Below are 22,502 nucleotides of genomic sequence, written 5' to 3'. Positions count from 1 at the left end.
GTTCTACGTGGACATATAATCTAGTGCACCATATAATTTCACAAAAAATATGAATCATGAGCCATGGCTCACAGCTTTCTGGTTTGTAAAATTTGCTAAAAACGGGTGCAAATCCTAAATTATTAAAATTTTAGTTTCCCCCCTCTTTTGTTTTAATCAATTTCCCAACTTTTGTTTGTATCGTAAGGAGCTGAATGCATGGCTAAAAAGAAACATTTTTAAATATATTATTAGTAATAAAGTAACAGTTGCACAAAGCCAGAACCATGCACATGTCAATGATTGCCATTCAGTCGCCTTTAGCTTAGTACAGATAATAGATTATCATTCTTAGAGATGACCATTCATGATCATCTCTTTGGTTTAGCAATTTGCCTTTCTAGACCACTAAAGAGACTCTTAATTTGCATTCTTAATTAAATCCTTTAATGTTGTCACCATATGGTCACTACTAAAAACAAAAGGCAAAATCACGATAATATTTAGTTGTACACGTTGTTAGATTGTTTTTTTTTTAGTTTTTTCCCCTAGTATTACTGTATAACTGATTTAGAGATTTCTAATTTCTGCACTTTCTTGTTGAATCCAGATTGGAAGATTAGTGATTGGTCAAAATGGACTGTTGTCTACCCCTGCTGTATCCTGTATCATTCGGAAAATCAAAGCAATTGGTGGAATTGTTCTGACAGCTAGCCACAATCCGGGAGGGCCTGGTGGAGATTTTGGAATCAAGTTTAATGTTGCTAATGGAGGTAATAAACTCATTTTCCCATCTCACCTTATGTCAAGTTATTTGTTTGGGCTGTAAAGGTTGATGGTACTTAGCCTAGCTATTAAATTAGAGTTAATGTATAAAATTACAGGACGGCTAAACTTTTTACTTTGATATATACTGTATGAATTTCCAATTTACATAGTTCTTGCTTTTAGTATATATATGTATATGTACGAGACAGTGCTGAGAAGTTCCTGGCTTTGCCTATGAAATACCACATTTATTCAACATATTCCTACCTGGGACTGATGCACTTGGTACAGTATGGATGCAGCTTTTCTAGACCGTTTAAATAAAAGTCCTTTGGTTGGGTCGCAAACCAGCTCTTAGCAGCATCTTTGATGTCAGAAATGTCCTCCAAACATTGTTAGTAGGGGGGATAATGGACCAAATGGAAACCCAGTGTGTGTAGTTTGGCAGCCACAACATTGGACGTGTGCGCAGGTGCATTGTCCTGCAAAAAAAGGATCCCTTTGGTCAACTTTCCATGGCGTTTCATCTTAATTGCCTCCTTCAGCTGGTCCAGGAGGTTAGCATAATACTGTCCCATGATACTAGAGCCCTCAGGTAGGTAGTCCACCAACAGAATACCGTCTTTGCCCCAGAAAACGGATGCCATGACTTTTTTGGCCGATTTCTGGGTCCCAAACTTATTCAGCCTCGGGGACCCGCTGTGGTGCCATTCTTTTGACTGTTAATTGGTTTCAGGATCATGGATGTGGAGCCAGGTATCATCCTAAGTCATTAACCTAGCCAAAAAGTCTGTGTAGCTTCAAAATGGGCCAAAACGGCTTTGGATGCTTTAACTCGTTCCTTTTTCTGGTCACTGTTCAAACATTTCGGCACCCACTTCGCTGAAAGCTTGTGCATGTCTAGGATAGTGGTGATAACAAGCTCAACACGCTCCCCTGAGATGTCAAGTATCTGGGCTATCTTTTTTGCGGATATTCGCTGGTCATGAACAGCATTGCAGGTTGCCGGGTCAGTTAAAGTTTGGGGGTGCCCACTGTGGGGCTGATTTTCAAAGGTAAAATGCCCGGTCTTGAAACCAGATATCCAGGTTTTGACAGTGCTGTAGGAAGGACACTTCTCCCCCAGTGTTTGTGACATCTCAATGTGAATGTCCTTTGCTGACTTTCCCTGGAGAAACAAAAACTTCATGATGGCCCGTAACTCCAGTGACGTGAAACTTGCTTGTGCCTCCGCCATCACAGCTTCTCACTAAAAGAAAAAACAGTTTTAAGAATCACAAAGACCTGATATTTGCAGTTACATACTAAGATATTAATTAGGCTGTCATATGCCAAACTAATTTTTCTATTTCATCTGGAAGGGGGCAAAGCCAGGAACTTTTCAGGACCCCCTCGTATATATATGTACATTTTGTAGTTTTTGCACCTCTTTATGTTTCTTTTTTTAACACACAAACCAAGCTTTACAGCAAAACTGACAGAGCTTGCCTGATGTTTGTCGAAGCTTCTCATGATGTATTGATAAGTCACTAGTAAAAAATGACTATAAACTGTAAATGTCCTGTACTTCAGTGTACTTCAACTTCTGCAGGTTTGGTCTGAAATAACAAAATCCCTAGGCATCTGTTAGGATTTTTGCAATACAGAATGGAAAAAACATTCAGACATGGGAAATCAGATCAACTGTGTGGATCAAAAATTACTTATGCTTCTATAAAACAACCATGTCAAATGTTTTTTCCACCTGCCTTTCAACTATATTGGAGAGAATGTTTCCCACTGGATGCTGTGTTTCCTCCTCCACGCCAATGTCACTACAGAACAAAGTTGAGTCAAAGGGGGCAGGCAAAGGAAATCACAGCACCTATGAAGGAGTTCACAATTCATCACAACCAAAAGTTTGGATAGCAGCGGCACCAGGAGCTCATTGAGAAAGTAAAAAATAAACTCCCAGCCTGATGTACAGGTAAACACACAATTTCACAGGAAGAAGCTATTGGATTTTTAAAAAAAGAATTTCACCTAATGAGCTTCATTCATCGAAGAAAACATAAAATCACACCTGCCATTCTTGATGTATGACATAAAATATTGAAATATAATATTTAAATTGGCCATAGCTTGTTGTGCATGACATGTTGAGTACAGTATATGCAACTGTCCTTAATGGAAAGTGTATTAGTTAGAAAAAAGTAAGAAAAAGGAGTAAATACATCTCATGGCTGGCATCAAAAAGATATATGAAAAGCTAGTACATACCTAAGTTGTATACTTAAAGCTTTAAACTCTAGCCCCCACTGAATATTCATTATAGGGGTTATTTTTGTTAAAGAAACCTATTCTACAGCTTTTATCAACCAAATGACCCTTGTAGTACTCTGCTCCACCAATCTGGGATTGTCTTTCCAGTGTTTATCTAATAAAGAACGGAGAATGAAAACTGCATAGAGTGTGAGCACCGTTGGAACACTGGACTGCATAGATAAAAAAGTAAATAAAAGCATGCTTGCTATAGAATTCCTGACTGACACTGAGTTTTCCATTTTTGGTTAAAGGTCCTAACTAATGTGTCAGATCTTAGGAATGATGACATCATATACTTATAAAGCATTAATTTCTTCTGACATGTTTTTTTTTTTTGTGTGCATAAGGACCGTTAACGTACTACGCCCCAGGCTCTTGGGACAATGCACATAACATTTTCTTATTTTTCTAATCCTTGGGTAACCTTCTTTTACTGGATTTTACTTTGAAAAGTGATCAGAGGAGTATGAATATTATTACTAAAAGCAGATGGACTCCTTAGAATATTGAATCACATAATTATATATGCTAAGGATTTCTCTGGAAGGAAATTTAATAAATTATATTAAAACTTGCTTTTAAAATGTACATATTTCAACTTAAGTATATTAGCTGACATTATATATCGACAATCCACAAAATCATGTAATTATTGTTCCAAACAAATGTTTCCAAAAACAGATGGTAAACATTTAGTATATCCTAATGGTTGTATTTTTCCTGCCATTGGATCCCCACAATGTCTGTAAGCTGTTAAATCACCATATGCATCTGCTATTTGTTCTGGTTTCTTATGGGGGTTCTTATGTTGTATTGGTAAATTGTTTGCCTTTCCTTTATATATTTCAGATCCTTCTCCAGTTTCTGTAACAGATAAAATTTCTTATAGGGGTTCTTATGTTGTATTGTTAAATTATTTGCGTTTGCCTTTCTTGTATACATTTCAGGTCCTGCTCCAGATGCTGTAACAGATAAAATTTTTCAGATCAGTAAAACAATAGAGGAATATGCTATTTGTCCTGACCTGCACGTTGACCTCTCAAGGGTGGGAAGACAAGAGTTTGACCTGGAAAATAAATTCAAGCCATTTAGAGGTACTTATGCCCAGGTTGTACCATATGAAAATTATATACATAATCAATACCAGTAAAAAACAAATTGATCAATGGACTGCTCAATTAATGTGTTTATCATCTTCTGGACATGGTTAAAGTGAGATTAAATATATTTTTTTTAAATACTCAATAAATACTAATTGAGGACCTTCAATGAAAAATGTATCAATGTACAAATTATGCTAACCTACTACTGCACACATGCATACATTGCACCATTTCATAAATACATGTAAAGTGTTGCCAGTATGAGAAGAATACCATATAGAATGATGTGTTTTAAGACTGAAAGTGTATTCTCACAGAAAGTTTAAAATACTTTAAAATACTTCATAGAAATGTAATATACTTCTAATTATGTGTGTCAGATTGATGTGTGTGTCTGATTTACACAATGTGTGTCTGATTTACACATTTACCATAGTAAAAGCACAACATTCCAAAAATTATTTTTACCTTGGATTGTTATAGTGCTGACATTTTATGTGATGTTGCACAAAGCCCACTGTCATATCCCCCTAAAGAGCTTGAAATCTATTGTCTCACGGTCATATGTTATTAAAAACTAGGACCATTTTTTGAGGTGAAGCCAAATAACCTAGCTGCATATTTTTGGGTTATGGGAGTGGAGAAAACTCATGCAAACAAACAAATCCAACAGTGCCATTAGCAGTAGGTTATATTTAGAGATTTTTATGAAACATAATTAGGATGGTTTTCCTGGAATGTTACTAATGCACACAGCTCAGTAAATTGCCTGAAAGTTCAAAAAATGATATGTTAGTAGTACTTAAGGAATGGAATATAGAACTAGTCCATTGGTCGCCAACCTTTTTGGACCTACAGACCAGTAATCCTATGGGCTCTGGGCTGTGCATGCATGGGGAGCTGTTTGTCATTTAAAGGGGAAGAAACTTGCCCCCATAGTTACGCCATGATGCCAGACCTGCCCTCCCCCCTGAGTCTGCGTTCTGTATGGGAGACATGGTCCGCGGCTCTGGCCGGTGTGCCCCCCCCCCCAGTGGGGTCATTCTCCTGACCAGCCAGAGCCAGGGACCACACTGGTTGGCGACTGCTCGACTAGTCAACAAGAGCATATGGGCTTCAATCGGTAAAGCAGAGATCAATGTGCAATGTCCAATAATCCATATCACCCAGACAAAAATCACATTAATATGGCAGCAATAAACCTATTTTGTATTGCTTAGTGAATGTTGTTACCTGCATCATTAATTAATTTCTATTTAAAATGTATCATTTTCTTTGTTATATCGTCATGTTTTCTAGTTGAAGTTGTGGATTCAGTGGAGGTATACCTCAATTTACTCAGAACAATTTTTGACTTTAATGCAATCAAAGGCTTGCTTACTGGACCCAGCCAACTGAAGATAAGAATTGATGCCATGAATGGAGGTAAGGATAATGTGCTGATGTGTTACCAAATACATTTGTATATTATTTTTATACAAAGATAAAGGTGTTAAATTCATTGCCAGCCAGTTGATGTTGTTTTGGTGTATGGTGAATGTAGAAAATAATTAGAAAAGAGTGTAGTTTTAAGATGCTCATGACAGTGACCAGTGGTTGGATATTTAGGACCCAACCCTAAATTATTTCAGCCACCACAAGGGTATATGGCCATACATGTATGCACTCTTCTTTTTTTTTTAAATGCATATTTTTTAAAAAGGTGAGGAAACACAACAATTAACATATGCTATAATTAAGCATTCATGGAACTATTTATTTCAGATAGATCAGTAGGAGGGTATATGTTAAAGCTGCTGTGCATTCCAAACATAACAGTTGTCACCTGAGTACTTAGAAATAAGCACTGAACTGGCTGAGGGTAATTTTCTAACAAATCAGAGGCTGTTAACTTAGCAAAGTGGAAAAATACCATTAAGTAAATGTTAGTAAATGTGGTAAGTCTGAATTGAATACCCAATCAATTCCAGAGCAATTGGTCATGATTGGGTTTTAAAGTGAACAACTCCATCTTTTCCGCTTACATTATTTTGCTCAACAAATGTTTGCTTTTCAAAATGAGAATTCACTTGATCTGAAACTGTAGAGTAAAAGTTTGTAAAATGTGGCATGCCCTTTTTAGAAAAAAACAATAGACAATCATTTCCTTCGGATAATGTGGGCGAAGAACATTTCCTGACATTAAATAATAGGTTGGCACCAGCAGAATATTTTTTAAAGCATTTCAAATATTCAACAAAGCTAAATTAAAACTCAACAGAAGTACCGTACTGACAATAACCATATTTTAGGTGTAGCAAAAGAAAGGTCCCACATATTTGTGGGATATACTGGTTAAATAATTTTCCAAATGATTGTAAAAAATGACTTGAATGCTGAGGAACAACATAGTAAAATTATAGTTTAACTCCATAAAGTAAGAATAGTACTCTAGCCTGGGATTCAAAAGGCATATCATGTTCGCAGTTTGATATTTTTCATAGATGCTTCGTTGTAGAATTTTTACCTAAATACCAGCTGTCTATTTGTTAATATTTTTGTATAGTTTATGTTTATTAGACATAATATAAAATTAGGATTCATACTTCATTCTGTAACATTCTAGAACTCAAACAATAGATTTCGTCTCCTATAGATGATCTATGACTATACTAAAATTTAAGCCAATTCAAGGAAAAATCTCAATGACAACATTGCTACATGTGATATTTACTAGTAGGCATTGTCTTACAACTGCAAGCCGGATGTGAACAAGAATAACATCTGAATTCTAAATACAAATATTTTACAACTCTGCAAAAAAAAGATGTGTATAGGAATATTATTATAATTGTACTTGTTCTCTATATATTCTTTAATAATATTTTATTTAAAATAAAATTTCTAACATAAATATATATACTACATAAAACATATAAAATAAATTTATTACATAACGTTTCTGGATTCCTGCGTTTGTATATCTTTTGGTAAAATAAACACCAGTGCTTGTTACTTGTATTTAGCTTGAATGGTAATTATTTTTAACAAGCCATCATTTAAAAAAACTCTGAGAACACATTACCATGCCCCAATAAAGGTTTAAAATATGAAGACATGTAATGGAGAAGAGGTGATGGATTTGACCCTATGCAGTGACTGACTAGAGAATGGTATTCTCTAGAAATTCCATGGCTATTAGGTCTTGGCACCTCAGTGTCCACGTATAAAAATAACAGATCTTGTTAGCTCAGTGGAATTTAATTCTGACACGTTATGGGTATTAAGCCTTTGTGTTGAACTGTGCCACCAACAGATAAGCACTGTCTTAGTGAAGAATGTACATTGTGTCATCTTTCTTCCAGTAATGGGTCCATATGTCCGGCGAATTTTGTGTGATGAATTGGGAGCACCTGCCAACTCTGCAGTCAACTGTGTACCCCTTGAAGATTTTGGTGGGCAGTATCCTGACCCTAACTTAACATATGCCACTGGGCTCCTGGATGCTATGAAGGGAGGGGAATATGGATTTGGAGCTGCATTTGATGCTGACGGAGTAAGTATTTCATGCATTCCGAGCTTGCTGCTATCTCTGCCAGCTTTTTGTGTAGCTGGAAGCACAGTTAGTTACTGATATTACTAAACTATTTTGGGACACATAGTAATTGCACAGCCTGGGATAACTTCCTAGATTAAAACATATCTTCCAAGTTGATCTTGAAATAATATCTTTCTTTCCTTTATACAAACATATTTACTGTATGTTTATTTTAATTACATTTATTTTTCTCTTTTTAAATTGGTTTACATTGTCTATCTATCTATCTATCTATCTATCTACACACAAAAACAAGCAGAAAAATATGTGACTTTTTAGGCAGAAATATATAAAGAGTGCTACATGAATACAGTTTTTGCAATTTTATTAAAAACATACATATTTAAAATACTAATATTTATTTCCAATTTTCTTTAAAAAAAAACAATAATAAAAGACCATTTTACCATTTCGGTGTGTAAAACTCCAGATACATTGGAGACTCTAGTCCAGAAGATATTCTCTATGCGTTTCGCGGAAACCCAGTCTGCTTCCTCGGAAGGTATTGCTTTTTTAGCTCTCCCCTTCCTACAAGAAAAATGATATAACTCAAAATGCAATTCATATTCTGCAGCCATTATCATTATTTCTTGATTGTGATCCCAATTTTCAATATTACCAGCTTTTAGTAGGCTTCAAAGCCCTATGTAGCATTTCAGTGCTATCTATCTATCTGCACTATTGCATGGCATCCTCAATCCTTTCATGGTCATAGTATTTCAGCATCCTTAGGTTAATAGAGAATTGTGATGGCCTTGTCCCCTCTCCTAGAACTGCTATGTAGCTTTTTTTTTTATTTGGTCCATGTAGTGTCTGTAGGTCATGGTTTTACCAAAGAACCCCTTGACGTTGATTTTGGTGAACAAAATAGGCTTAAAAGAGGTGGGAGTTTCAGGTAATTAGTGTAGTGTAATTCTGAAGTTTAGCTTAAAGGATCAGGACTGTTGCAGTGGTTTATGAAAACAGAATGTTAGGGAGCTGGCTGCTGCATAGGCAGGCGTTAAACATTGAATTATCCTTAGAAAAGGTCACCAATATGTCTTCATCTGTAGCAATAAATAAAAGGGGACACAATATTAAACTCTGTTGTTAGAATATATAACAGAATATATAATAGTATTACATTCTTGAATTGTTGGGTGCACAAATGAGGGTAGAGGAGGAACAAGTGCTGCAAAGGAGAAAGTAAAGAAACAAGAAAAATTGTTGCAAATTGAGAAAGGGGAATGATACTATGGAAAAGTAGCTATTACTATTTATTAAAAGGGTGACAGCAGTTGAAGAACTAGTTGCTAAAAAAATTCTAGTATCATGTTAGGGGAACTGTTGACAATAAATGAAAAACAGTTTGAAATAGATGAGCAAACTTAGGTTACCAGGTTAAGTTTTACAGTCAGATTTTACAGTGTACGAGATTAGGGCATGAGCAGAAGGAACATGTAGAGCCTCCTGGGATACCTACGTCACACATGCAGAGAGGCTCTGGGTGCTTCTTCTGCACATGCCCTAAACTCTGGCATGCGCAGAAAGGGCATAGCGGGAGGCTCTGCGATCCCATTCAGTGTTGATCGCCGCGTCGCACCTTTTTTTTTAAAATAAAAATGTAAAAGTAAAATGAAAAATAATTAACATTTTTGCTTTACATATAAGGGTTGTCGACCATTTTATGTAAAGTGAAAATGTTAAGTTTAGATCTGCTTTAACTGTGAAATAAAATGCTTGCTTCTAGGCTGCTCCCACACTTACATCAATTTATTATTATTATTATTTATCTGCCTAGACCCAATGGGCTTCATGGCCATGTGTGAATCTTGGGATAATATGACTGGGAGGGGGGAGGTTAAACCCCATTCACACTGCCCACATGAGTGTAAAGCAGAGTACAAGATAATAGCTGGTATGTAGAACTGACAATGATTTTTCAGAAGTGAAAAGGGTTATAGTGTAGGATAACAATCAGCAAGAATGTTACAATTTGGTTTACAAGTAAAATTAGGCTCATGGCATATAATGGTACAGATAGTATGTACCGTAGATATATAACCATGGTCTTTCTTCAATCTTAAAACACAAATGCACTGCACAGATACCTGGTAGCATATTAATATGAAAGCTAAAATCAATCGGGTGTATATTATTATTATTATTCCGAAGACACCTACTGATTTGCAGAGTTTTAAAATGTTACATTTATGTGTGTGTTTCAGGACAGATACATGATTTTAGGACAAAATGGATTTTTTGTGAACCCTTCTGACTCTTTAGCAGTAATTGCTGCCAACCTCTCCTGTGTACCTTACTTTCGTCAAATGGGAGTTCGAGGTTTTGGGAGAAGTATGCCCACAAGTACAGCAATAGACAGGTTGGTAAACAGTGCATTTTGTTAAATAGTTATCAGTGAAGTTTCCATTATCTTTTTGATTAAAAATGTATCTAACTGTCTATTATCTATCTGTTTATTTATCGATCCAGCATGTTTTTGGCTTTTATTTGAATACTTATAGATTTAGTCCTTTGTATCCGTATAGTACAAAGTACTTTTAGTAGCAGTTGCAGAAATGCAAACATAAGTTTGGTAGTCATCACTGTATTGATACTTTGCATATGTATCATCATGATTATCCGTACAATTAGAACAATATGACAACTTTCATTCACTTTCATATGATACGAAGACATAAATTATTTATGTACCAAATTAAGTAAAGTTTAAACTACTTATTTCTAAATTTATTCTAGTTCAGTAAATCAGAAGTCATTGAAGCTACAGCAGCAGTATAATAGCATACATTGCATTCCCAATGTCAGCAATTGAAGCATTGATAAAGTCATGAGGAAAAGATTCTACACCCTCCTTCAATGCAAGGTTTTGCAAATCCGGACATAATAACAAATCATCTGGTCTTTAGCAGGTCATACAATTAAGTACAATACTATGTCACACTGAATAGGCAATGTAGGAAAAGTTTGGTGGACCTTTACCACTTACATTAAAATTAGGAGGGTAAGTATCAACCAGGTGTTGTTATTCAAATGCATTTAGGCAATTGATCATCAGCATTGTGACCATTTCTTTAAAGATTTTAGCAGTTTGCTGGTCTGGAACATTCACGTGTGGGTTAACACGATACCAAGAAATAAAGACATTAGCAGTTGTTGCTCCCATTATTCTGGGAAAGTCTACAAGGCTTTTTGTAAAAATACTGGTATGTTAAAGTGAGAAAGAATGTTCAAAAAAAGGAAAACATTCAAGACAGTTGCCAAGCTTCCCAGGAGTGGGCGTTCAAACAAAATCACCCCAAAGGCCAAAGAGTTGTCATGAGAGAGCCTCTTCTCTCCAAAATGCACATGGCAGCATGGCCTAAGTTGCAAAGTTGCACCTAAACATATCATAGAACTTGAGAAAAATGTCCTTTTGTCAAATAGGAAAACCAAACACAACATATTAGCACAAACAACACCTTCTACCAACTGTCAAGAACACTGGTGGAGTTGTGATGATTCGGGCTTGTTTTACAGCCACATGGATTCTCTATTTTAGGTTGATTTTGCCTTATAATAACACTGTGAAATTTGTTGTGTGTTGTTTTACACCTAAAGTTTTAAACCTGCTAAGGACCAAATTATGTTTATTATGTCCTGATACCTAAAACCTTGGAATTCAAAAAACATATGTTCTTTTGTATGTACTTTCTTTTTCTCATGGTTGTACATTTCTCAAGACAGATATTATATAATTAAAAATTCATAATCTAAAAACATTGAAATATAAATTATTTTTGAATGTACCTGCATAAAAGGATGACAAAACTGCCTTGAATTTAATGTTATATTGAAAGGTTTGCTGAAAAAAATGTAATCCATGTTGGGCGCTCTCATTATCATTGTATAAACAGTTCAGTTATGTAGTTGTAGCTTCCACTGTCCAGCTCACCCACAGATGTCATATAATCATGCCGTATGTGCTATGGCTCTTTTCAAATGGGCAAAGAATGGGCAAATAAGCAAAGGTTGAATACCAAGCAAGATTTTTCGTGTACAAACAGGACTTATACCAAGTTGGACTTATTCCAAAGTGGACTTTTACCGGGGTACTATTGTAATTTCACAGTTATGTGAGTCACAAGATCACTGTTCTGATCACTGTCTTGTTCTGAAGGATTATCCACCAGAGAATGGCCAAATTAACTGCTTTTTTATAGAAACCCCTTAAAAGGGATGATTTTTAATCTTTAAAAAGCAAAACTCCTAAATGTTTGTCTGTATGCTGCACATTAGCATTGGCAGATACTCTATTGAATATAAAAAATTGCCACATAATGGTAGGAGGACACAGTTGTAAAAAACAAAACGTTCAAATTGCCTTTAGCTTGCTGTTGGTTGTAAATTAATCTATTCATAGATAAACAGCAATAATGTTCAGTCCTTGTCCTTTATGTCATACTCAGCAAATGATTCATTTGTGAAAAAAATTATCAGGGAAAAGAGACTCCATATGTTTTTCTTTTCAATATGGCCTTCTGCCAGTGTCCTTTCCTGTTTTTAAGATAAGACAATGCACATGTTAAAATATAGCAAATTGTTATTAGTAATAGCGTTAACCTGTCTACAAGTCTGATATAAACTCTTTATCAGTATCTTAGTTTTTTATAATCTAGTGTAAATAATGTGAACCCTTATTGCAGATCTATACATATTGTTTAATATGATAGTTTGCTGTTTGAAAATGTATGTTGTACTTTCTATGTTGTTCTTGCAAAATTATGCTAAACTGCAAATATATATATGTAGTTATACACAAGAAACAAAATAGCCACTGATAAAAAAAATGTTCTTAATCTCAGTTTATGTACAACCAAGCATAAGTCTTAAAACTCAAAAATTGTACACAAAATTGAACAGCTGTTCAATTTTTTTTCACCCTTGGTAAAGCAAACATAATGAGTAAGTTGGGAAGTCCACACCTAATACCCAGATGCATTTGTATGATTAAAAGAAAAGAGACTATAAAGATGTGGGGCCACAAACTGCCAGTATGAAGGGACTTTGGGGTTTGTTTTTTGCCAGTAATTTGTGATTCTTCCAGTGCTACATTTTGATACCATCAAGGTATGAGCAGTTGTAGCACTTCACTGCTTTAGCTTGCTGCTAGCTTCTGTCTTACTCTTGAATGCTGCAGTAAAAGCATTACATGATATTTGGTATTAGTTATAGTAAACAGCTAATCTAGCAAATATTATCAGCAAATATGTTAAATCCCATTAGGGCTTTTGTCTAATAAGGTTTGAAGGGTTGCTTCATAAACTTCCTATACTAAGAAATTCATACATCCAGTGATGCTTCCAGATTCTGGAAATGTATTAAAGTAATACTGTGTTCATTTCATTATATTTTGTTCTGACCCTATAGACCTGATTTATTAAAGCTCTGCAAGGCTGGAGAGGATACACTTTGATCAATGATCCAGCAAACCAGCAATGGATCTGGAAAAGGACTGAAAGCATTTACTAACAAATAACAAATTACTTAAGAAATCCATTTCAGGTTTGCTGGATCACCCAGCTTCACTGATGAAAGTGTATCCTCTCCAGCCTTGGAGAGCTTTAATAAATCAGACCCTATGTCTGTAATTTTAATGCAAAAATTAGTCAATTAAATGATTATCTACATGTCAGAAAGCTGCCAAAAAATCTGTATTCATAAAATGAATTTAATTCTGGCAATATTAATGTGTTATAATCTAAATTCATTCTGATTATCAAAATTTCACATTTCTAAAGAATTAAACCTTTTGAGTAGTCTGTTTATGTGATTTAAGAAAGGTGGAGGAGATTAGTGTGCTAACAAATGGAACATGGGATTAAGGGATGATTTAGATAAAATGTTTCAAATGTCAGCTAATGAAATATTGGGTGCCTGGAATATGCTGAATACACTTGTACTCATGTTGAGGATAAATCAGCTGCTGACAGGAAACATCTGCTTTTACATGCTCCAACATCCACACAGCTGATGAAAGCTGGGGACTTTTATTAGGATGCTTCGGCAGGGCTCATTCTTGGAATCAGAGCAGACTTTGTTTACTTGTTTCGTAAAAACAAGAGGGAAAACAACTTTTGTTATTTTAAATGAAAATAAACATAAGCTTCTCATAGATCTTAGAAGAAGCTGTTGAATGTTAATATTGAGTTCAACTTTCCTTGGACGCAAGTGTTGCATGAAGGTTCGATGACATGCTTCACTCTGCTCATCAAAATACACTTATTGATGTAACTCCCTGTAACAGCAGCTGGATAAACAATAATAGGGGCTCTATTTTGACATGAGATCATCATTTGATCTTACTAACAATGGATAGATTGGTTTGGGGAGTTCTCAGATGGATATTAGAAATGCCAGTACAATACAATCACCCGAAAAGCAAAAAATCTTGCATGTAATGTTCAGTTCTCACTTGAAAGTCTTTGTTTGCCAAGTGGGGTAAGGAAAGGAAAGGGTGGTCAAAAGAAGTGCAGGAGGACAGTGCAATCAAGCACTGCCAAAACTGCTTATTTTTTTGGAAGAACATTGATTGGGGAAGGTTTACCTACTGCTATCCAACTGCTATTGCCTGAAAGCTGATGGCTGGTTGGCAACTGGTAATATCTGCATGTGGCAGGATGCTAAAAATACACATTCACAGGTATAAGCAGACACCTAAATGTGCATTCTTTACAATAATGTGGATGGTTTTCTTTTTCTTCTAGTAGAAAGGTTTGCATTTAAATGCTGGCACAGAAAAAATTTTATTGGTATAAATTTTGCTTCACTTTCTGCAAAAAAACAAAACAAAACACATTGTTTACAGATTTTAGTATGTTAAACCTTTCCAGGGTCTTTTGCATTCAGAACTACTGATTCATAGCACAGATACCTATTTTTATAAAAAGCCAAGTATTCCAAACCACATAATTAGTGAATTGAATTCCCTTCTATTAAGAATCCCAAAACAAGAAAGTTATTCTTCACATTAAGTTATTCAGAGGAGCCATGCAAATCATCCTCACCCAAGGACCACTGTATAAGCAAAACTTGTGGTTGGCGTCAACATAGAGCCTGACTTATCAAAGCTCCCCAAGAAAGGAGAGGATAGACTATCATGGGAGAACCTAGGTGATCTATAATTGATTTCTTATAAATAATTTGCTATTAGTTGGAAAATGTTTAAATCCTGGACAGATCCATTCCAGGTTTGCCATATCACCCAGGTTTTCCCATGATAATATATCTTCTCCAGTATTCAAGTGCTTTCTATTTTTCAGCTTTGTGTTCTTGTGGAATTGCAAGCAGCTTTAACAACCTATTGTCAGTGATGAACAATGAATGAAGTGATATGAAGTAAGAGATGGATCATGTGGAGATAGGGATTTGGGTAAAATTATCCAAAGTTCCTGATTTTCAAGAGACAAACATCTAAAATCTCAATTTGATTTTGCGCTAAAAACAAAATGAGAATTTGCAATATGATATGTAAAGTACATTTTATGTCTTTCTCCCATTTAATCCTGAACTGCAGTCAGCTTTAAAAAATTGTATGTAGTGTCCCACACCCCCAAATACACCTGCCACAGCAACCGTTAATTGCTTGTTTAGACTTGGGTGTACAGAATAGGCTGAAACACTTAACGTACTTCTCATTCCTGCAGACTTTTATCTTGCTGCACAACCCATTCCATGCAGTTGCTCTTCTCTCCCAGTTTCATGATCATGGCCTTTTTGACATCACATACAACAGTTGTGCATTGTACATAATAGAAGGCATGCCATCTCACATAATGGGATTGGAAGATAATATGTCAGTTGTAGAGAACTCAAGTAATTAGGTAAGTATTTTAGCAGACTTTATACCCCCCTAGACCATTGTTTCTTGACCTTTCTAATATAGGGGAATTCTTTGAATTAACTTTTGGGTCTTCAGGGAACCCCAACTATAACTAATTTTTTTCCAGAGCACTTAGTACCTTAGTGTGGAGGTCACTAGGAGGTAAGCTGACCATTGGGAAGAATGTCACCCTTACAGATATCCAAAAAGATCATTGGTGTTAGCTAAACTGACTTGAGAGGCACAAACTGCTCACTTCTCAAGCAACCTCTGGAGGAACCCTGGTTAGGAAACAAACTTTACCCTTGCTGTTGTAAGTGTGTGTTTAGGGAAGGGGCGGGAGGGGCTACATACTCTTTTTTTTATTGCAGTTCAGCTTTAAATAGTTTCCCTGTCAATTTAAACTCGGATCAGAACAATTAAGCAGAATTTCTACAAGTTTTTCTGTATGATATATATTTGTGAAATAGGCAGGTGGTGCCCAGTTAGAACATTATTGGATATGGATCACGTCATGATCTGTTGTGGTTTTTCTGAATTTACAATCTCTACAATCAAGACACAGGAAACACGCTTCTTTAATTTAATTTTACAATCATCAGCTAACATAATTTTAGCTCAAATGGATCCAGCCACACACTTTACAAAAGATATTGCTTATAGTAACCAAAAATTTTAAATACATATACAATATCTGGCTAAATGTTTGTGGTTTCCAGTTAAGAGTACTTAAGTACCTGACTTAACAAATAGTCACAGGAATTGGTTATGGATATTATTGCTGTGCTTAGAAGAAATATGATACCTTCATAGAAAAACAAATTTAAACTGAAGCAAACATGTTTATATTAACCAAAAATGTTTACGGTGTAAATATGGCGTATGGTAAAATTTTGCAAAAATCAATTTACGTCTTTCTAACAAAGATAAATGGGAAGAACTTTTAAAGAATACATATACCAGCACTTGAAAAAATTTGAAAATAAAATCAAGCTAATAATTTAGAATCTTGTAGTTTAATTTTTTTTGGATAAGAAACAGATCCTTTGAGAGTTATATATTGATTTTGCACTTCTTTATATGACACTGAGCTGTGGGATACAATAGATAACATTTTAAGTAGATATATTGCAGATGAATTGTGCTTTATTAGACAAATACATGAATTCAATATTGGTCAAGGGTGTTTTACAAAGGTGTCTGAAGGATCTTACACCTGGTAATTCTTAAACAGCCTGTATCTGACTGTTTCTATACCGTGTCATTGGATAGCATTTAAAATTAAAACCTAGCCAGTGAAAATTAAAGCCAAAACACATTCTATGCACAAAAATAACAACATCTTCACTCTATGATGGTTAGAAACTTGATTCTAGGCATATTTCTAACTGAATTAGGGTGAGTGGTTGGTCTTTTGCCTTACTTGAATCGTGTAAAGTTAGTATGCTTAACAACCAGCTTCTATACAACATACAATGAATTAAATATTCTTATTTACTGTTCTAAAAATCTGTTCTGGAATTTGATGACTGTTACTAAGGATACAAAAATTTTTAGTTTTTTTTTCTTTGCCCTCCTTTCTCTCCCTGAAGCCCCCTTTGGATCTATAGTTTTATGAATCGGCATATACATACCTTTATAAACTTAGAGAAAAGTCTTCATCGACTTTGTTATTTCAGATACCTGAATCAAAATATTGAAACAAAAGGACACAGGTAACTAGCGTGACATAGGTAACAAGTGTGACACAGGTAACTAGCATTTTCAAGAGGAAAGGTCAGCAGTAGTCATTTTTATTTTGTTTTTTGTTTTTTAAGGAAAACATGTGTTGAGAATATTTAGGCTGCTATTGATAGCTTCCTCTGAATAGGCTAGTTTCCTGGACTTTTGTAGAGTCCTTCACTGACATGCAAAAGCATGCAGAAAGGCCAAAGTAAAGTCCCAACCTATGATCCACATACTTGTTCCAGGTCAGAAACTCAGAAATTTTTAAACTGCTCTTCGGACAACTGGCTACAAAGAATTCTACAGCACCCTCTTAATAAAAAGTCCACCTAAAATCCAACAATATACAACTAGTCATGTTTTATTCTGGGTCCGGGCACTTCTTCCTTCCAGACTGCTGAATGGGATTTTCTGGCCCTTTCTCAGACTCATTGCCTGGGTGACATGAACAGTTTCTATTGGCTGTTGTTTGTCAGCGCCCTCATGGGATTCAAAAAATTCAAGCGGCATGATAACAGCATGATAATGGGTGGCAGTAGGTCTGGACTCCAGTGGTAGGCCATGGTCCTTACATTCACATGGACAAATGATGGCAAATGTAGGAAACAAAATAGCATTAGAGCAGTGTTTCTTTTTCAGGGTTAAGTGGAGCCCTAATGTTCCTCTAGAAGTTTCCAGGGTTTCCCTGAGAAATGAGTGATTTGTACCTCTCAGGTCATTTACCACCAACACTAATGATCCATTTGGCTGTAAAGGTGGCACTCTTTCCACTAGCCATCAATGAAAGAAGCATTCATTACATTAACCACTAGGCTAATAAACCGTTAGCTGGGCATATCATGCATTTTTATAGGGGTTTGCTGTAACCTGAAAGTTGTTTCAAGGGTTATCCTTTGTTAATGGGTGACAGTGGGGTGGGAAAGTATCTAATTGGTCGGAGTTGGTCTTTAAAGCTGGAAATTGTCCTTTTTATATCTCAATGTACTTCAGCATTATTTTATTTGTTTCACACCCTTTAATAGAGCTTCCTTAATCATGAAATACTTGAAAATAATTTTACTAGCTTTGTTGTGTTTGGTAACTAATGGATGATGCAGGTGCTCTGCTATCATTAATGGCCGTGCTATATATATTCCCTGTTTTGCTGCCAAAATCTTGTAACATTGTGTCCTTTGTCTTAATAGAACACAATGGAATGATACTAGTCAAAGACACTAAACGGCAAGTGTCCTTTCCAGGCCTGGTTACAGATGTCATTGTTTTAATAACAGCAACAACTCTGCACCTGGAGGTCACATGTTAAGTAGCACACGCTATAGGAAAACAATATGTTACAGTAGCCTGCCTTTTATTAAGTGCTACTTACTGAAAGTTAGTTAAGGGTTGCTAAGTAATACTCTGGTAACAACAAACACAGAACGATGTAATGCACTCATTCTCACACTAGGCATGTCAACTATAAAACTCAATCCAACTTCAATAAAGTAGACATTATAAAGTAAACTGTACAAGGCAGAATGTGCCATTATTTTGCAAACACTGGTACCCATTTATAAGCACTACCTACATAAAAATATATTGTGTCTCACTGCTTGAACAGGTATTAATGTAACTAATACAAAGTAGGGATGAGAATTTGCTAAATAATTTTTGCAAAGTTTAGTTTTTGTAAGAATGGTATACCTGTTGAACTTCAGCCATTCTAGAAGTCTATGCAGGCTTTGTAAACATCTATGGCCAGCCATTTATAAAACTGTCTAGCTATTAAAATTGTTTTGTCTTTACTTTGTGGGCCTAGTACTTGTGCAGTTAGGGTCAGGAAGAATTGGGGAGAGGGACAGAAATTTGGGTTTGACGTTTCATGCAGGCAGAAGCAGTGATAGTTGGGATTTTACAGGAACAGTTAGACCTGGCAGAGCAGTGTAGCAGTTTGTTGTTTCTTGTTACCATTGTGCTTCTGTACCTTACCCAAATGATTTTTTAAATGTGAAATATATTACATTACAAAGTGAGGGGGATAACTTAAAAAAATAAGACCATATACAGCTTTTAAATACTATCCGATTTTGGCACGTAGAGGATTTGTGTATTTTAAGTGTTGCCCATAAAGCTAAATAAAAAACCCTCTCTCCACCGAATGATAAATAAATTAAATGTTTTTATTTGTATGGTACATGTACCTTTTGTTTTACTGTAGTTTAGCTTTAAAGAAAGAATAGTTCCACCAATTTTATCCTTATGTGTGCTGCTAGAATATCTACTTTTCTGCTGTAGATGACAGCAATTCCACTCTTCCATATTTCTTGCTCAAGAGTAAAATGTTCAAAACAATTTTCCCCTACTTTTTTTACATTATTTGTACACTATTATAATTCTAAGGTTTATTAGCAGCATCAGTATAATTATTATTTTGTTATGTAATTAGTTAATCTTTAAATACACATTAAAAGTGTAAAAAATTTGAATGAATGCAATATAGAACTTCTTGTTAAAATTCTTGGTTCTTGCAACGTTTTCTTAAAAACATCACCCTGTAACCCCAGTCTGAGCACTTCCAATTGCTCTTACATGGTTTTATTTAGTCATCAAACATTTTACACTTAATCTGTTTGAAACAGACCAGCAAATGGGAAGGAAGTTTTAAAATAAGAGGAAATAATCTTTCATTTCAACATGTGGCTTTATTTATTGTAAAATGCTTGCAAGAATAAGGTTCATGGGGTGCGACATGCTGGTAAAATAACAATATATTTCAAGTTGGTATAGCAAAGTACAACTGTCCACAATTGCATAAACAATGCTTAATCAAAACACAAAATGCCACCAAATGATTTGTTGTTTGTCAGAGAGTCCTTGGAAGAAAAAGATTAGCTCTGCTGAATGTGTAATTGTTATCCCAGCATGTGAAAGGCCGCTAGCAAAACAATTAGCTATCCAGATGTGAATCTAAAGAACTCAAAACCACATTCTTTCTGAAGCCTGTATGTTCAATATTATTAGGGTTCCATTATTTTTATGTACTAGCCTTTTCATATCAATTACGTTATCCAGGGATGTTCTCTTTCTGAGAGAAGACCATCAAAACATAGAGCTTTATGCCAAAATCTGTGTTATCATGTGTGATAAAAACCTAATTAATCATTCAAGGTGGTTAAACTGTTTTAATACCTGTACATTTTAGGAAGTACAGTCTTTATGCCATAGTAAGCCCTTCATTTTTATCCACACAGATTTGTGAAGTGAAAAAGTTAACTTTGGAAGTTAATATTGCTAAGTTTTCCCTATTACCCTGCAGAGATAAATCAGCAAGACTTATGGGGGAATGGTCTATGCAACCATTGCAAGAAAGAAACAATTCTGCGCATGCCTGACAATGGGCCAGAAGCCTCCTGGGATGCGTGATGTGGGTATCCCAGATAGCTCTGCGCTCTTATTCTGTGGCAAAAACAGAAGGGGAGGGACTTCAGTCTTTTGTCTACCCTTTTATTTAAATTAAGAATTTTGATGATAGGTCCTCTTTTAGAATTTACGCTTAGGAGATGAACTTTAGTAGGCTAATCATCCTCAAATTGAAGATTGCTGTTTGCAGCTTTCTACACCAAGGAAGACGACCCTTTTTAAACATTGCTTTAAGTGTTCTGGTCCTCATGATGGAAATGATGCGTCTCCTAAGTCTATGTCACCTGTTAACAAAAGAACAAAAGAAGAAAGCACACCTTTTCCATTTAAAGTATTTGATGCCCCTGATCTGCAATATGATTTCTACCTCAACCTAGTTGACTGGTCATCTCTAAATGTTGTACTTGTAATAATTGTAGAAACCTGTGTGTATTTGTCTAGTGAAATCTTAAGTCAAGTAAGACTAAGTGATTTATCTGTGGGAGGCACCTTGTGTCTGAAACAAGAAATTTGATGGCTGTGGGTATACACAAGGATTTTGTATAGATTTGGCGTGCATCAGTAGGGTAAAAAACAGTCCACATTAGAGAGACACACAGCTAGATTAGGCACCCTAGCATGGAATGCAGATCAGCTGTAGCTGTAGAGACAATAAGATTCTACAGCAAAATATATATACTCCATCTGTGCAATGTGAAAGATGGTGACAGGGTCACAGGCAGAAAATGTGTATTCCTAAATAGTTCACTGATCCTCAGATGGTTGCTTCAGGAGGAAATGATAACAAGTATGAAATCACTCAATCTTGACACTTGTCCAACTGTACACAAAACAGCTTGCCATAGGAAATGCAATTGCTTAGTCTCCTCACTGTCATGGTCTTTTTGCGTCTAAAAGGGGGTAACCAATATTCTAAGAACCAGATATTCGTATGGAATTACCCATCGCTAACACAAGTGGCAAAACTCACTGGACATTCCTACACAGCTCTTTATCCTGCCATGTCCCCAGATAGTGAAGCCATTGTTTTTGGTGCTGCAGATAAAACATAAAGGTTTTGGAAAGTTTTTTCAAAGAAAAATCAACAAAGGAATCTGTCTGTAGGCCAGTGGGCAGGCTCACAATGGGAGAGTGGGTGAGTTCTGGCATCATGACGTTACTCTGGGGGAGGTTTCTTCCCCTTTGAGTGACAGACGGCTCACCGCACATGCGCAGTCCAGAGTCCATAAATTTAGTGGTCCGTGATGTCCAAAAGGTTGGGGACCACTACACTAGAATATCTCTACTTTGCTAACTCTAGTTTCATCTGTAGTACTCCTCATCGCTTGTTTTGTTTTGAGTTGTCTTTCTCAGAGGCAGTCAGGAGATGATTAGTTTTTGCCAGGGACATTCTGGTATGCTTGATGTTGAGGGGACTGCTCTGTAGTTTTTCTGTGCCTCATTTTAGGATTCTGGATGTCTACCATCTCCTCCTTAATGTTGATGTTTCCATCAATTTAGTTGCAAATAACATCCTTCATGTTCTGATAGTTGAGTTTCCTGGCCCATTAGGTTCTTACCTGGGTTATATTTTTTTCTGATCAAGTGGTTATTCTTCTTAACTGCCATGGTTTACAGTTACCTCCTTCAAGGAGGCATTTACCCATGTCAATAGTTGTGACGTGGGGAACTTTAAACAATTTTTTTTTTATACATTGACCTCCTTGTTTTCCTTTTTCCTTCTCTTTTTATTTTATCTTCTCTTTCTTTCTTTGTATACTTTTCTACTTGCTCCCTTTTTTTCTCT

At 35.7% G+C, this 22,502-nt stretch overlaps 1 protein-coding gene and 1 pseudogene across 1 annotated transcript in view; both read left to right on the top strand.

The window, feature by feature from the left end:
- Window positions 1–22,502, top strand: part of PGM5 (phosphoglucomutase 5) — a 61,526-nt gene that overhangs the window by 7,334 nt on the left and 31,690 nt on the right. Inside the window, exons 2-6 of the mRNA XM_072404185.1 lie at window positions 590–752; window positions 3,999–4,145; window positions 5,454–5,579; window positions 7,499–7,689; window positions 9,939–10,093. Coding sequence (XP_072260286.1) covers window positions 590–752; window positions 3,999–4,145; window positions 5,454–5,579; window positions 7,499–7,689; window positions 9,939–10,093 — 782 coding nt within the window. The remainder of the gene's footprint in view (window positions 1–589; window positions 753–3,998; window positions 4,146–5,453; window positions 5,580–7,498; window positions 7,690–9,938; window positions 10,094–22,502) is intronic.
- On the top strand, window positions 20,994–21,855 carry LOC140325326 (fizzy-related protein homolog pseudogene; annotated as a pseudogene).

This window comes from Pyxicephalus adspersus, chromosome 3 (assembly GCF_032062135.1).
Source record: "Pyxicephalus adspersus chromosome 3, UCB_Pads_2.0, whole genome shotgun sequence".
Lineage (NCBI taxonomy): Eukaryota > Metazoa > Chordata > Amphibia > Anura > Pyxicephalidae > Pyxicephalus > Pyxicephalus adspersus.
This window is presented reverse-complemented; position numbering and strand designations above follow the sequence as displayed.